Below are 14,588 nucleotides of genomic sequence, written 5' to 3'. Positions count from 1 at the left end.
AGAGAGCGGGTGTATGAGAAAGGGCCCTTTGGTCGTCTCCCTGCACGAACTGGTTTTTACTTGAATAAACGTTGGCCATGTGCCTGAATCCTGTCTGCCTCCTGAGTCTTTGTATCCATTCGGGGGGATAATGTCAAGGTGCTTTCCTTCTGGTTATTTTCAATGTTAAAAAGTAGAAGGAGTTTTACTCTGGATCCAACCCCGAGCTGTGGCTGTCCTGGGAGTGTTTGATGGAGATGGTGTTGAAAGAGCTTTACTCTGTCTCTAACACTGTCCTGCCCCAGCTCACAGAGTGTTTGATGCTGACGCTGTTGATTTTGAGATTTGTGTTGGAAGCTGAAGTAACATCCCCTTTTCTCAACGGTTGCAGTGCCTCAGTTTTATAATAGCTTTGTCATTCTCTCAGCTCCTACTGACCGTACACAGACTTCCCGTTTGTTGTTCGTATCGTGTATGATTGCCTCACATTTATTTGGTAGGAAGTCAAGTAACTTCTGTATTTTTCTGTAAAACGACAAGAGTAAGGGAGTGAGAAGAATGAAATGGTGAAGTATTAACGATGAGGTCTCTCTATGTTTGTCTTTCTGCAGTCCTGCTGTCAGTCTCAGTACGGGGTCACAGTAAGTACTTTCTAATACTGAATTTTCAAATCCACTTTGTTCATCATGGAATTGCCTCCTCCTTGATGGTCTGTTTACTGTCTGGTATTTCGTTCCCAAACTGTTCCTGCTCAGCACGATGTGCCTTTTCCTTCACTGCGGTTTCTACATCAGGGAGAATTCATTTGTTTTATCAAAAATGAAAGCAGTGACAATTGACTATTCCGAGCGTGATGATTTATTCCTTCATGTTTTCCTTGTAGATTCATGAATCTTAGACATTTACAGCGTAGAAGGAGACCATTTTGGGTGATCATGTCTGTATCAGTCAACAATGATCTCACTCTACTTCTCTCATTTTGCAGCTCTCCATCTAAAAGCCTTCTTAACCAACTTATTGAGGGATTTAATGTAATTAGTGGGGTGGAGATCGTGGTGGGAGGTGGGATTCAGTTGGAGGGAATTTTGAAAATCAAAAAGGGATGCTGTTCAGAGGGTCAATGTGGATTTGTTGGGTCAAATCTCCAGTTTTCACACTGCAGGGATTCGGAAAAATAGAAATGACAGAGCAGAGGTGCAGGCTACTGAAGAGGCAAACAGAAATGCAAATGAACATCGAAGTACAAATGTTACCAGTGTTTATAACTCAACCGCCCTTTCAGGCAGTGTGTTCCAGAGTCGGATTAACCTCGACCTGAGGAAGAATCTGTTCAAGTCTCCTCTCACCCTCTATCTCCGACCTTAAATCTATATTCCCTGTTTACTAACCACAGTATGAATGAAGAAAGGACCTTCTTGCCTATCCTATCTGAGCACTCAGAATTGTCCATATTTTATTAGTTTTCCTGTCAAACAATAATAAAAAAAGAGAGCAGAGAATGCTGGGTAGTGAAGAGGTGAATGATAATCAAAGTGTGAAGGGAAGGGGTCGGAGATGTACGGACAAAGATACAAGAGGCGAGGCCACATTGGATTTGGTACTGGGCAATCAACTGGGCCAGCTGTTAAATTTGATGATAGTGACCACAATTTGGTTAAGTTTACTTTAGCGATGGCAAGGTGCAGGTACATACTGCAGGGCAAGTGTTATAGCTGGGGGAAAGGCAATTATGATGCAATGAGGCAAGATTTGCGAAGCATAAGATGGGGAACGAAACTACAGGGGATGGTCACAATTGAAATGTGGAGCCTGTTCAAGGAACAGCTCCTGCGTGTCCTTGATAAGTATGTACCAGTCAGGCAGGGAGGACGTGGTTGAGTGAAGGAACCATGATTTACGAAAGAAGTTGAAGCTCTTGTCAAGAGGAAGAAGGAAGCTTATGGAAAGATGAGATGGGAGACTCAGATAGGGCACTTGATTGTTAGACGTTAGCCAGGAAGGACCTAAAGAGAGAGCTAAGAAGAGTCAGGAGGAGACATGAGAATTCTTTGGCAGGTAGGATCAAGGAAACCTCTGAAGCTTCCTTTCGGTGTATCAGGAATAAAAAAAATGACTAGAGAAAGATTAGGGCAGGTCAATGACAGTAGTGGGAAGTTGTGTGTGGAGTCTGAAGAGATAGGAGTGGCGTTAAATGAATATGCTTCATCTGGGTTGCACAGTGGCTCAGTGGTTAGCCCTGCTGCCTCACAGCGCCAGGGTCCTGGGTTCAATTCCCACCTCGGGTGACTGTCTGTGTGGAGTTTGTACATTCTCCCCATGTCTGTGTGGGTTTTCTCTGGGTGCTCCAGTTTCCTCTCACAATCCTAGGATGGAGAGGTCAGGTGAATTGGTCATGCTAAATTGCCCATTGTGATCGGTGCATTAGTCAGCAGTAGTATATATTTTGATGGTCCAGTCTTGATGGGCTGAAGGGCCACTTCTGCACCATCTGATTCTGTGATTCTAAACCAACAGCAGATACCAATAAAGATCGTAAAGGTGGAGACAATTGGGATGACAGTAACTGGACAAGAAATAGAAAAACTAACAGCAATCGATGCTCTGGGCATATACAGAGAAAGAAAATAATTGTGGAACTATGTGAGGGAGAAAGTTGGGAATTTAAAACATGGAACAGGGAAATGGTAGATAATTTAGATTTACATGGTGATCAGCTCATAGAAGTTAACAGCACAGAAGGCCATTCAGCCCACTGAGTCTGTGCTGGTCACCTATCTATTCTAATCCGATTATCCAGCCCTTGCCCTCACATACCTCATGACCAGCCTGTCCATATTTTCTTTCTGCCTAAGGCTATCCTCCTCATTATTGATCACCCCACCAAGTTGTTTATCCTCTGGGAACTTGTTGATCAATCTGCCGACATATAAGTTTATATCATTGATATAAACCACAGACAGCAAGGATCCCAACACCTACCCCGGTGGGCCCCCAGTGGACACGAACATCCAGTCGGAAAAGGGTCCCTCATCCTTCATCTTCTACTTCCTGCTTGTCAGCAAATTGTGGATCCAATTTCCCAAATGTCCTTGGATCCCATGGGCTCTGACCTTTACTATCAGTCTCCCATGTGGAGATTGATAAAAGCCTTGCTGAAGTCCAAGTAGACAACATCAAAATCATTGCCTCATCTGCACACCTGGTCTTTGCTTCAAACAAATTCAATTATGTTGGTCAGATATAAGACCGTAGGATATTGGAGTAGAGCTAAGCCATTTGACCCATCAAGTCTGCTCTGTTTGTGATCATGGCTGATATGTTCCTCAAACACATTCTCTGCCTTCTCCCCATAACACCCTTGAACCCCTGACTAATCAAGAACCCTGTCAGAAATACACTCAATGACTTGGCCTCCACAGTCCTCTGCAGCAATGAGTTCAACAGAATTCTCACCACAGGCTGAAGAAATTCTTCCTCGTCTCAAATCTAACCCTGCATTCTGTGGCTGTGCCCCTGGGTCCTCATCTCTCCCCCGAGTAGAAACATCTTCACGTTCATGATATCCAGGCCTCTCAGTATTCTGTAAGTTTCAATCAGATCCCCCTCATCCTCCTAAACCTCCTTGAGTACAGACCCAGAATCTGTACTCATCATAACAAGTTTTCACCCCCTGGATCATTCTTGTAACTTCCTTGATCTCTTCCAATGTCAACAGCTCCATCCTCAGATTTGGGGCCCAAAACTGCTGTCAATATTCCAAATGTCGTCTGGCCAGATGTAGCCTTATACAGCATAGGCCATACACCCCCTAGCCTTGAATTTACACCCTCTCGAATGTAATGCTAACATTGCATTTGTTTTCTGAACTGCCAACTGTACTTAGAACTTAGAACATAGAACATAAAAAAGTACAGCACAGAACAGGCCCTTCGGCCCACGATGTTGTGCCGAGGTTTAATCCTAATGTAAATTATAGTAACTTCACCTACACACCCCTCAACTCCCTGCGATGCATGTTCATGTCCAGCAGTCGCTTAAATGTCCCTAATGACTCTGCCTCCACCACCACCACCGCTGGCAATGCATTCCATGCATTCGCAACTCTCTGTGTAAAGAGCCTACCTCTGACATCTCCTCAATACCTTTCTCCTAATATCTTATAACTATGACCCCTCATACCAGTCAATCCTGCCCTGGGGAAAAGTCTCTGGCTATTGACTCTATCTATTTCTCTCATTACCTTGTACACCTCGATCAGGTCTCCTCTCTTCTTCCTTCTCTCCAGAGAGATATATCCGAGCTTTTTCAACCTTTCTTCATAAGGCAAGCCCTCCAGTCCAGGCAGCATCCTGGTAAATTTTCTTTGCACCCTCTCCAAAGCCTCTGTATCTTTCCTATAGTAGGGCGACCAGAACTGGACACAATATTCCAAGTGTGGTCTCACCACGGACTTGTCGAGCTGTAGCAAAACCTTACAGCTCTTAAACTCAATCCCCCTGTTAATGAAAGCCGAAACACCATATGCTTTCTGAAGGTTGGAGAGGCCAGGAACAGGGAGATAATGGACTTGAACATGTGGCTGGGGAACTGGTGCAGGAAGCAAGGATTTAAATTCTTGGATCACTGGGGTATGTTTTGTGGTCAGCATAAATTATACAAAAGAGACAGTTTGCACCTTAATAGGTTGGGGACCAGCATTCTGGCAGGCAGGTTTGCTACTGCAACACAGCTGCATTTAAACTCAATAGCGGGGGGTGAGGGGGCAAACTGGAAGTTTAAGAAGGAAATTGAAGGGAAAGTTAGAACAAGGGAAGTCAAGAAAGTCAACGGTATCAATGAAGCAGAAAATTCTAAAAGGGATCATGCCGTAAGGTTGAGTGAAATAGGGGTTGATAGGAAGGGTGAGAGCAGTAACAAATTAAAAATACTATATATGAATGCACAAAGTATTAGAAATAAGATGGATGAGTTTGAGGCTCTTTTGGAAATTGGCAGCTACGATATTGTGGGGATAACTGAGACGTGGCTTCAAGTGGACAGGGCCTGGGAAATGAATATTCAAGGCTATACGTGCTATCGTAAGGACAGACTGATGGGCAGAGGGGGTGGGATGGCCCTGTTGGTAAAGGATGATATTCAGTCCCTTGCGCGGGGGGTACCTACAATCAGGGGATGTAGAGTCAGTATGGATAGAGCTGTGAAATTCTAAGGGTAGAAAGACCCACAAAGACAGGCCCCGAAACAGTAGTATGGATGGCGGGTGTAAGTTGAATAAGGAGCTGAAGTTGGCCTGTCACAAAGATGTTACTACAGTTGTTATGGGGGATTTCAACATGCAGATAGACTGGGAGAATCAGGATGGTATTGGACCTCAAGAAAGAGACTTTGTGGAGTGCCTCCGAGATGGATTCTTAGAGCAGCTGGTGCTGGAGCCTACCAGGGAGAAGGCAATTCTGGATCTGGTATTGTGCAACGAACCAGAATTGATCAGGGACCTCGAAGTGAAGGAGCCATTAGGAGGTAGTGACCATAATACAATAAGCTTCAATCTGCAATTTGAAAGGGAGAGGGTACAATCGGTAGTGACAATATTTCAGTTGAATGAAGAGAACTATGGAGCTATGAGGGAGGAGCTGGCCAAAGTTCAATGGTGCAATACCTTAGCAGGGATGACAGTGGAGGAACAATGGCAGATACTTTTGGGTATAATGCAGAAGATGCAGGATCAGTTCATTCCAAAAAGGAAGAAAGATCCTAGGAAGAGGTATGGGTGGCCATGGCTGACGAGGAAAGTTAAGAAACATATAAAGTTAAAAGAGAAAAAGTATAACATAGCAAAGAAGATGGGAAAACGGAGGACTGGGAAGCTTTTAAAGAACAACAGAGGATTACTAAGAAGGAAATATGCAGAGAAAAAATGAGGTACGAAGGTAAACTGACCAAAAATATAAAGGAGGATAGTAAAAGCTATTTTGGTATGTGAAAGGGAAAAAAATGGTTAAGACTAAAATTGGTCCCTTGAAGACAGAAACAGGGGAACATATTACGGGGAACAAAGAAATGGCAGAAGAATTGAATTGGTACTTCAGATCTGTATTCACTGGGGAAGACACAAGCAATCTCCCAGAGGTAACAGTGGCTGAAGGACCTGAACTGAAGGGTATTCATATTTGCCAGGAATTGGTGTTGGAGAGACTGTTAGGTCTGAAGGTTGATAAGTCCCCAGGGCCTGATGGTCTACATCCCAGGGTACTGAAGGAGGTGGCTCTAGAAATCGTGGATGAGTTGGTGATTATTTTCCAGAGTTTGATAGATTCAGGATCAGTTCCTGCAGATTGGAGGGTGCTTAATGTTGTACCACTTTTTAAGAAAGGAGCGAGAGAGAAAGCAGGAAGTTATCGACCAGTTAGTCAGACCTCAGTGGTGGGAAAGATGCTGGGGAGTCAATTATAAAGGATGAAATTACTACACATTTGGATAGTAGTAACAGGATAGGTCAGAGTCAGCGTGGATTTATGAAGGAGAAATCATGCTTGACTAATCTTCTGGAATGTTTGAGGATGTAACTCTGAAGATGGACGAGGGGATCCAGTGGATGTAGTGTACCTGGACTTTCTGAAAGCCTTTGATAAAGTCCCACACAGGAGGTTAGTGAGCAAAATTAGGGCACGTGGTATTGGGGGCAAAGTACTGACTTGGACTGAAAGTTGGTTGGCTGACAGGAAACAAAGAGTAGTGATAAACGGCTCCCTTTAGGAATGGCAGGCAATGACCAGTGGGGTACCGCAGGGATCAGTGCTGGGACAGCAGCTTTTTACAATATATATTAATGATATAGAAGGTGGTATTAATAGTAACATTAGCAAATTTGCTGATGATACAAAGCTGGGTGGCAGGGTGAAATGTGAGGAGGATGTTAGGAGATTACAGGGTGATCTGGACAGGTTAGGCGAGTGGACAGATGCATGGCAGATGCAGTTTAATGTGGATAAATGTATGGTTATCCACTTTGGTGGCAAGAACAGGAAGGCAGATTACTACCTAAATGGAGTCAAGTTCGGTAAAGGGGCAGTATAAAGAGGTCTGGGTGTTCTTGTGCACCAGTCAATGAAGGTAAGCATGCAGGTACAGCGGGTGGTGAAGAAGGCTAATAGCATGCTGGCCTTCATAACAAGAGGGATTGAGTATAGAAGCAAAGAGATTCTTCTGCAGCTGTACAGGGTCCTGGTGAGACCAAACCTAGAGTATTGTGTGCCGTTCTGGTCTCCACATTTGAGGAAAGTCAATCTGGCTATTGAGGGAGTGCAATGTAGGTTCACGAGGTCAATTCCTGGAATGGCGGGATTACCTTACGCTGATAGACTGGAGCGACTGGGCTTGTATACCCTTGAGTTTAGAAGACTGAGAGGGGATCTGATTGAGACATATAAGATTATTAAAGGATTGGACACTCTGGAGGCAGGAAACATGTTTCTGCTGATGGGTGAGTGCCGAACCAGAGGACACAGCTTAAAAATAAGGGGTAGGCCATTTAGGACAGAGATGAGGAGAAACTTCTTCACCCAGACAGTGGTGGGTGTTTGGAATGCTCTGCCCCAGAGGGCAGTGGAGGCCCAGTCTCTGGATTCATTTGAGAAAGAGTTGGATAGATCTCTCAAGGATAGTGGAATCAAGGGTTATGGATACTGATTGAGGATGATAAGCCATGATCATATTGAATGGTGGTGCAGGCCCGAAGGGCAGAATGGCCTTCTCCTGCACCTATTGTCTATTGTCTATTCTTTGCATCCTCTCCAAAGCCTCTGTATCTTTCCTGTTGTAGGGTGACCAGAACTGGACACAATATTCCAAGTGTGGTCTCACCAGGGACTTGTAGAGCTGTAGCAAAATCTTACAGCTCTTAAACTCAATCACCTTTGTTAATGAAAGCCAAAACACGATATGCTTTGCTGTCCACTTGGGTGGCAACTTTGAGGGATCTATGTACTTGCACACCCAGATCCCTCTGTTACTCAACACTGTCAAGAATCCTGTCTTTAATCCGATATTCAGCATTCGATTTTGACCTTCCAAAATGCATCAGTTCACATTTATCCAGGTTGAACTCCATCTGCTATTTCTCAGCCCAGATCTGCATCCTGTCTATGTTGCGCTGCAGCCTGCAATAACCCTCAATACTATCAATGGCACCTCTAAACTTTATGTCATCTGCAAATTTACTAACCCACCCCTCAACCTCCTCATCCAAGTCATTTATAAAAACTACAAAGAACAGACCCCTGGGGGACCCCACTCATCATTGTCTTCCAGGCAGAATACTTTCCATCTACAACCACTCTCTGCCTTCTGTTAGCCAACCAATTCTGACTCCAGATAGCCAAATCTCCCTGTATCCCATACTTCCTGACATTTTGAATGAGCCTACTATGCGGAACCTTATCAAATGCCTTGCTGAAGTCCACATACACCAGATCAACTGCTTGACCTTCGTCAACCTGTCTTGTCACCTCCTCAAAGAACTTCTTCTTCTCCACAATCTCATTCTTAATAATGGATTGTAAAATCTTTCAAATAACCGAGGTCAGGCTAAACAGCCTATCGTATCCCATCTTCTGCCTCCCTCTCCTGAACAAAACCATTCTGTCTGTTTTTGATCCATCTCCACCTCTTAAGTGTAGATGAATTCTGCCCCTCAGAATTGCTTCCATAGTTTCCCTACCACTGAGGTTAGACTGACTGGCCTGTAGATACCTGGTTAATCCCTTGCTCACTTCTTGAATCATGGTACCACATTGGCTTTCCTCCTGTCTTCTGGCACCTCTCCATCTGCAGATCTAAGCTCCAACTGTATAACCTGAAGTCTTATCTTTAAGCTTTTCTACAAAGATAAGAGGATTATAATTAGCAAAAACTATTGTCTCATTAATTCCATATCAGACATAAATTTCAAAGTGTTGAAGAGCTGAGAGCAATGTTTCCTTTTCCATCGTTAAGCAATGTGAACCAACCAGGTAAGAATAACAAATTTCCTTCCCAAGAGTTTATGGTCATCATGAGATTCTTAATTCCAGATTTAAAATAAAATGAAACTCGACTATGGAGGGCTTTGAACTCCATTACCCCAGAAAATGACCTGGATCTCTAGATTTATAGCCTCCTGACAAGACAACTCCACTATTGCCCCCCCCAGTATTGGCAGTCACTTGTTTTGAGTGAACCACACACAATCTTCACTTTTCAGTACAATACTGAGCAATGACCTTGTTCCTGTCTTTCTTCACTGCTTCAATATGTGGTTTTGTAGCAATAATCTTCCCTCATGGAATCTCCTAGTAAACCACTGCAACCTCGTACAATTCATGTCAATCTTTTTTTGAAGCTTTTCCAATGTCGTTGGGTTTAGCTGCCTCTGGCTTCAGCACTGTAACCTATCGGGCCATAAGGGAAGGAGGATTGCTGGGTTGTCACGGGGAGTCACAATTGGAGATATCAGAATAACTGAGGTCAGAATGGATTTGGGCCAAAGGGAAGGCTGAAGGAAGATTTGATTGAGATATTCAAACTCATGAAGGGTCAGGATAGTGTCAATAGAGAGACAGTACCCACTCATGAAGGGTCAGGATAGTGTAGATAGAGAGAGACAGTACCCACTCATGAAGACTCAGGATAGTGTAGATAGAGAGAGACCGTACCCACTCATGAAGGGTCAGGATAGTGTAGATAGAGAGAGACCGTACCCACTCATGAAGGGTCAGGATAGTGTCGATAGAGAGAGACTGTACCCACTCATGAAGGGATCAAGAACTAGAGGGCACAGTGGGATGGCAGTTTATAAAATATTATTGTTCACTCAGAATGTGGATTCAAAAGTGGAGTGAAAAGAGATTTTAGGTTTCAGTTCTGTGAAAGTGACTTGTTCATTTGAAACAAAGGGTCAGAATGTGATCTGGAACAGTGAAGTAAAGACACTGAGAAAGTGTCCTGGAGATAGGTGACCTGGAGAGTTCATTGCTGAATATTTACCAAGGTGAGTTTTACAGTCGATACAAACAGATTTTTCAGTACCACCAGTCAGCTGAGTTCAGAAGAGCAGAAGTCAGAAGAGTAGTTGTTTTAAAAAATTCTGAAAGTCTCCAGGTTGAGAGTTGTAAAAAAATCTCCAGATCATCAGCATTGAAAATAAGTCTGAAGCTGTTTCAGTTCTCAAAGGAAGAGGGAGAGAAAGAGTCAATGAGTTAGTTTATGTTAATGCATTTCATAGAGAGACAGAGAGAATCCTATCTGGTGAAAATGCTGAGATTCAGTTGAGTGAGACATCCTTAAGTGAAGCTTACTGAAGTCACTGTAGACGACATCAACTGTATTATTCTCATCTTCATACCTCGTCACCTCCTCTAAAATTCCATCAAATCCAATTCAATCAAATTCCTTTACAAATTCATGCTAAATATCCTGGATTAACCTTTGTCTCTCCAAGTAATTATTCATTCTGTCCCTCAGAATTGTTTCCAATATTTTCCCCACCATTCATGTTGGCCTCACTGGCTTGTACTCTCCTGGTTTATCACTACCACCCTTGAACAATAGGGTAACATGTAAAGGGATGATTGGCAAGTGAAATAACAAGGGTTCAGAGATACTGTGCTCTTGTTAGAGTGAAGGGTAAGGCCAGTAAGATGAGGGAACAATGGATGAGTAAATATATTGAGGCTCTGGTTAAGAATATGAAAGAGTCATGTCTTAGGTGTAGACAACTGGGATCAAGTGAATCTCTTGAAGAGTGTAAGGGCTATCGGGGCATTCTTATGAGGGATATCAGGAGGGCAAAAAGTGGACATCAGATAACCTCAGTAGATAAGGCTGAGGATAAGCCAACGATATTCTAGAAAGTCATTAGAAGTCAGAGAGCAACCAGGGAGGGAATAGGGCCTCTTCAAGATCAATGAGGTCATCTATGGGTAGAACCAGAGGAGAGGGGGGTGATATCCGAAACAAATATTTTGCATCAGTTTTTACTGTGGAGAAAGAAATTGATGCAAGGGAACTCAGGCAAATAAATATTAATGTCTTGAAAGCAACTCACTTTACTGAAGAGGAAGTGTTGGAGGTCTTGAAAAACATAAAAGTGGCTTTGTGCAGGGAAATCATGTGTCACAAACTTGACTGAGCTTTTTGAAAATGTTATCAAAAGACCAGTGAGGGCAGAGGGGGAGATATTGTTTACATGAACTTGTGTAAAGCTGTTGTCAAAGTTCCACATGGTGGACTAATTAGTGAAGTTAGGTGGCATGGGATTCAGGGAGAGAATGCCAGTTGGATACAAAATTTGCTTGATGGTAAGAGACAGAGTGTAGTGATGGAGGTTTGTTTTTACATTGATCCATGAGACCTCATTTGAGGAACATTCTAAGATATCATCCATCTTATGTCAGTGATTAACTCCTTCATCAATGTTGCAACACCCCCTCCTCTTTGACATTCCCCCTACCCCTACATGTCTCATCTCACAGTTCGATAGCCCAGAACATTGTGCTGTCAATCCTGTCACACCCTCAACTACGTGTCTGTGATAACAACAATATCTCATCCCCACTCATTAATCTACACCCTCAGCTCGTCTGCCTTACTCACAAGTAAATGCCATCCATCCATGCCACACTCCCTTATGCCCTCACTTGACGATATTCACACTGCCTTCTGGATTTACTTGGATTTCCTTCTCATCGTCTGTTAGCTCAGTTGGCTGGACAGTTGGTCTGGGATGTGGAGTGATGCCAACAAGGGATGTTTAATTCCCATATTGTCTGAGGTGACCATGAAGTTCGAATCTTCTCAACCTTGCTCCTTGTCTGAGGAAGAGTGACCCTCAGGTTAAATCATGACCAGTCATAACTTCCTTTAACGAGACAGGAGTTCTCTCGCACAATGATGAGTTTACTTTTTTACTTCAGTTTATTTTTTTCCATCTTCATGTCTCTCTGTATCCCCTCCCCCACACCCCCTCAATGCTTCGACAGCATCCCCCATCCCTCTGCTATGACTGATGAATGAGCCAGGTTGCTGAAGGCTGGCTGGGTAATAGAGTAGAAAGTGATGGGAAATAGAAAAGGTTCTGCAGGGAGGGCCCTGAGTCCTGCTCTTCAGATCACTCTGGGTCTCCTGGAACAATGGAGAGTTCAGATAATGGAGAGTCCAGTTACAAGTGGGGTTCCGCAGGGATCAGTTCTGGGTCCTCTGCTGTTTGTAATTTTTATTAATGACTTGGATGAGGGAGTCGAAGGTTGGGTCTGTAAATTTGCAGATGATACAAAGATAGGTGGAGTTGTGGACAGTGAGGAGGGCATTTGTCATTTGCAAAGGGACTTAGATATGATGCAGAGCTGGGCTGAGGAGTGGCAGATGGAGTTCAACCCTGCCAAGTGTGAGGTTGTCCATTTTGGAAGAACAAATAAGAATGCGGAATACAGGGTTAATGGTAGGGTTCTTAGTCAGGTGGAGGAACAGAGGGATCTTGGGGTCTATGTACATAGATCTTTGAAAGTTGCCACTCAGGTGGATAGAGTTTGTAAGAAGGCCTATGGTCTATTATCGTTCATTAGCAGAGGGATTGAATTCAAGAGTCGTGAAGTGATGTTGCAGCTGTACAGGACTTTGGTTAGGCCACATTTGGAGTACTGTGTGCAGTTCTGGTCGCCTCACTTTAGGAAAGATGTAGAAGCTTTGGAGAGGTTGCAGAGAAGATTTACCAGGATGTTGCCTGGAATGGAGAATAGGTCGTACGAGGAGAGGTTGAGAGTTCTCGGCCTTTTCTTGTTGGAACGGCGAAGGATGAGGGGTGACTTGACAGAGGTTTATAAGATGATCAGAGGAATAGATAGAGTAGACAGGCAGAAACTTTTTCCCCGGGTACAACAGAGTGTTACAAAGGGACATAAATTTAAGGTGAAGGGTGGAAGGTATAGGGGAGATGTCAGGGCTGGGTTCTTTACCCAGTGAGTGGTGGGGGCATGGAATGCGCTGCCCGTGGGAGTGGTAGAGTCAGAATCATTGGCGACCTTTAAGCGGCATTTGGATAGGTACATGGATGGGTGCTTAATCTAGGATAGATGTTCGGCACAACATTGTGGGCCGAAGGGCCTGTTCTGTGCTGTATTGTTCTATGTTCTATGTTCTATAACTCTCAGGTACCAAACCCTCTCTTCAACCAACAGCGACAAACACCCACTGTCTAACATCAGGATGTTTACAAACCACCCAAAGCCCTCTGTTGTATCCAGCCCGGAGCTCCTTCCACTCTGTCACTCGTCTGTTCAGAAACCACAATTGTATCATATTATATCTTTTCTCACTCAATAACAGATTCAATGTCTTACCTCACTGTTTGGTGTCTGTGCTGTGTTCATATCCTCTCTCTCTCTCTCTCTCCCCCCACAGCGGATTCTGCTAATGGTTGGTCAATAACAATCGCGGATGGAGTGAGGGCTGAGGAAGGAGGCTCCGCTGTCTTACCCTGCAGCTTCACCCACCCTGACACTAACCTCACACTCACCGGCTCCATCTTATGGTACAAGGGGAAATCACGGGCTTTAATCTTTAAGTGCACAGATCCTGGTCCAGACCATTCCCAGGGTGAGCTGTGTGAGAATGTGATAATGCGGGACGGTGGGAATCGATTCAGATTCGTGGGGAACCTCAGCAACAAAGATGCCTCAATAATGATGGAGGGACTGAGCCGGGAGGATGCTGGTTCCTATCGGTGTCGTGTGGAGCTCAATATCGGCAAGTGTCAACCACGGTATCGAACACGTCTGAAAGTGGAAGGTGAGGAACAATGTTCTGATGTGTTACTGCCCTGACAACTCAATGGGGACAGGCTCCACCTGGTCTGGGAGCTCTTGGGTTGGTTCCTTCACTTGGGCTCTTCCAGTTGGTCTAAGGCAGGAGGCAGTGAGAAGGACAGAGACAGAGAGGCACAAAGAGAGAGAGAGAGAGAGAGGCATGACTGGGATTTAGAGACCATTCCATTACTAACTTTGAAACCTCCCACAGTTACACTCATTCATTATCATGTTCAAACTGGCTTCATTGCTCTGGGATCGGGAACAGAGAAAACATCACTGACAATCCAAGCTCCAAGATCCCCACCAATGAGGGTCCAGGTTTATCAGCATTGGGTGAGGACAAGAGAGACCTGGCACCTCCTGAACCCTCATTGGATGAGCTCATCTCAGGGTGAAGGAACCCTCAGTTCACATGAGCTGAGAACCTCACTGTTGCTATCCTCCACCTCTATTGGCTGAGGAGAAAATGGGGGGAGCTGTCCTTGCCAGAGGCTAATGTCCTGGGGATTGTGGCAGATTGTGAAATTTGAATTTGAAAATATCTAGAACTGAAAACTAGTCTAATAATGACTGTGTAATCGTCACCATTCAAAAAGAATCTGGGTTAATCATGTCCTTTTCGAAGGGAAATCTGCTATCCTTACCCGATCTGACCTACATGTGACTCCATACCCACAGTTATGTGTTTGACTCTTAACTGCCCCTCAGTTGTGGATAAGGAGTGAACCCAGGAGTGCAAATGAAACTGTGGCTGCAAGAGCAGGTCAC

The 14,588-nt window shown here is 44.2% G+C and overlaps 1 protein-coding gene across 1 annotated transcript in view; it reads left to right on the top strand.

Annotated features, from left to right (window-relative positions):
- Positions 1–341: 341 nt before the first annotated feature.
- Positions 342–14,588, top strand: part of LOC140493737 (junctional adhesion molecule-like) — a 36,747-nt gene continuing 22,500 nt past the window's right edge. The window contains exons 1-2 of the mRNA XM_072592557.1: positions 342–620; positions 13,414–13,800. Of these exons, the coding sequence (XP_072448658.1) occupies positions 560–620; positions 13,414–13,800 (448 nt within the window). The 5' untranslated portion in view covers positions 342–559. The remainder of the gene's footprint in view (positions 621–13,413; positions 13,801–14,588) is intronic.

Source organism: Chiloscyllium punctatum, chromosome 2 (genome assembly GCF_047496795.1).
Source record: "Chiloscyllium punctatum isolate Juve2018m chromosome 2, sChiPun1.3, whole genome shotgun sequence".
Classification (NCBI taxonomy): Eukaryota; Metazoa; Chordata; class Chondrichthyes; order Orectolobiformes; family Hemiscylliidae; genus Chiloscyllium; species Chiloscyllium punctatum.
This window is presented reverse-complemented; position numbering and strand designations above follow the sequence as displayed.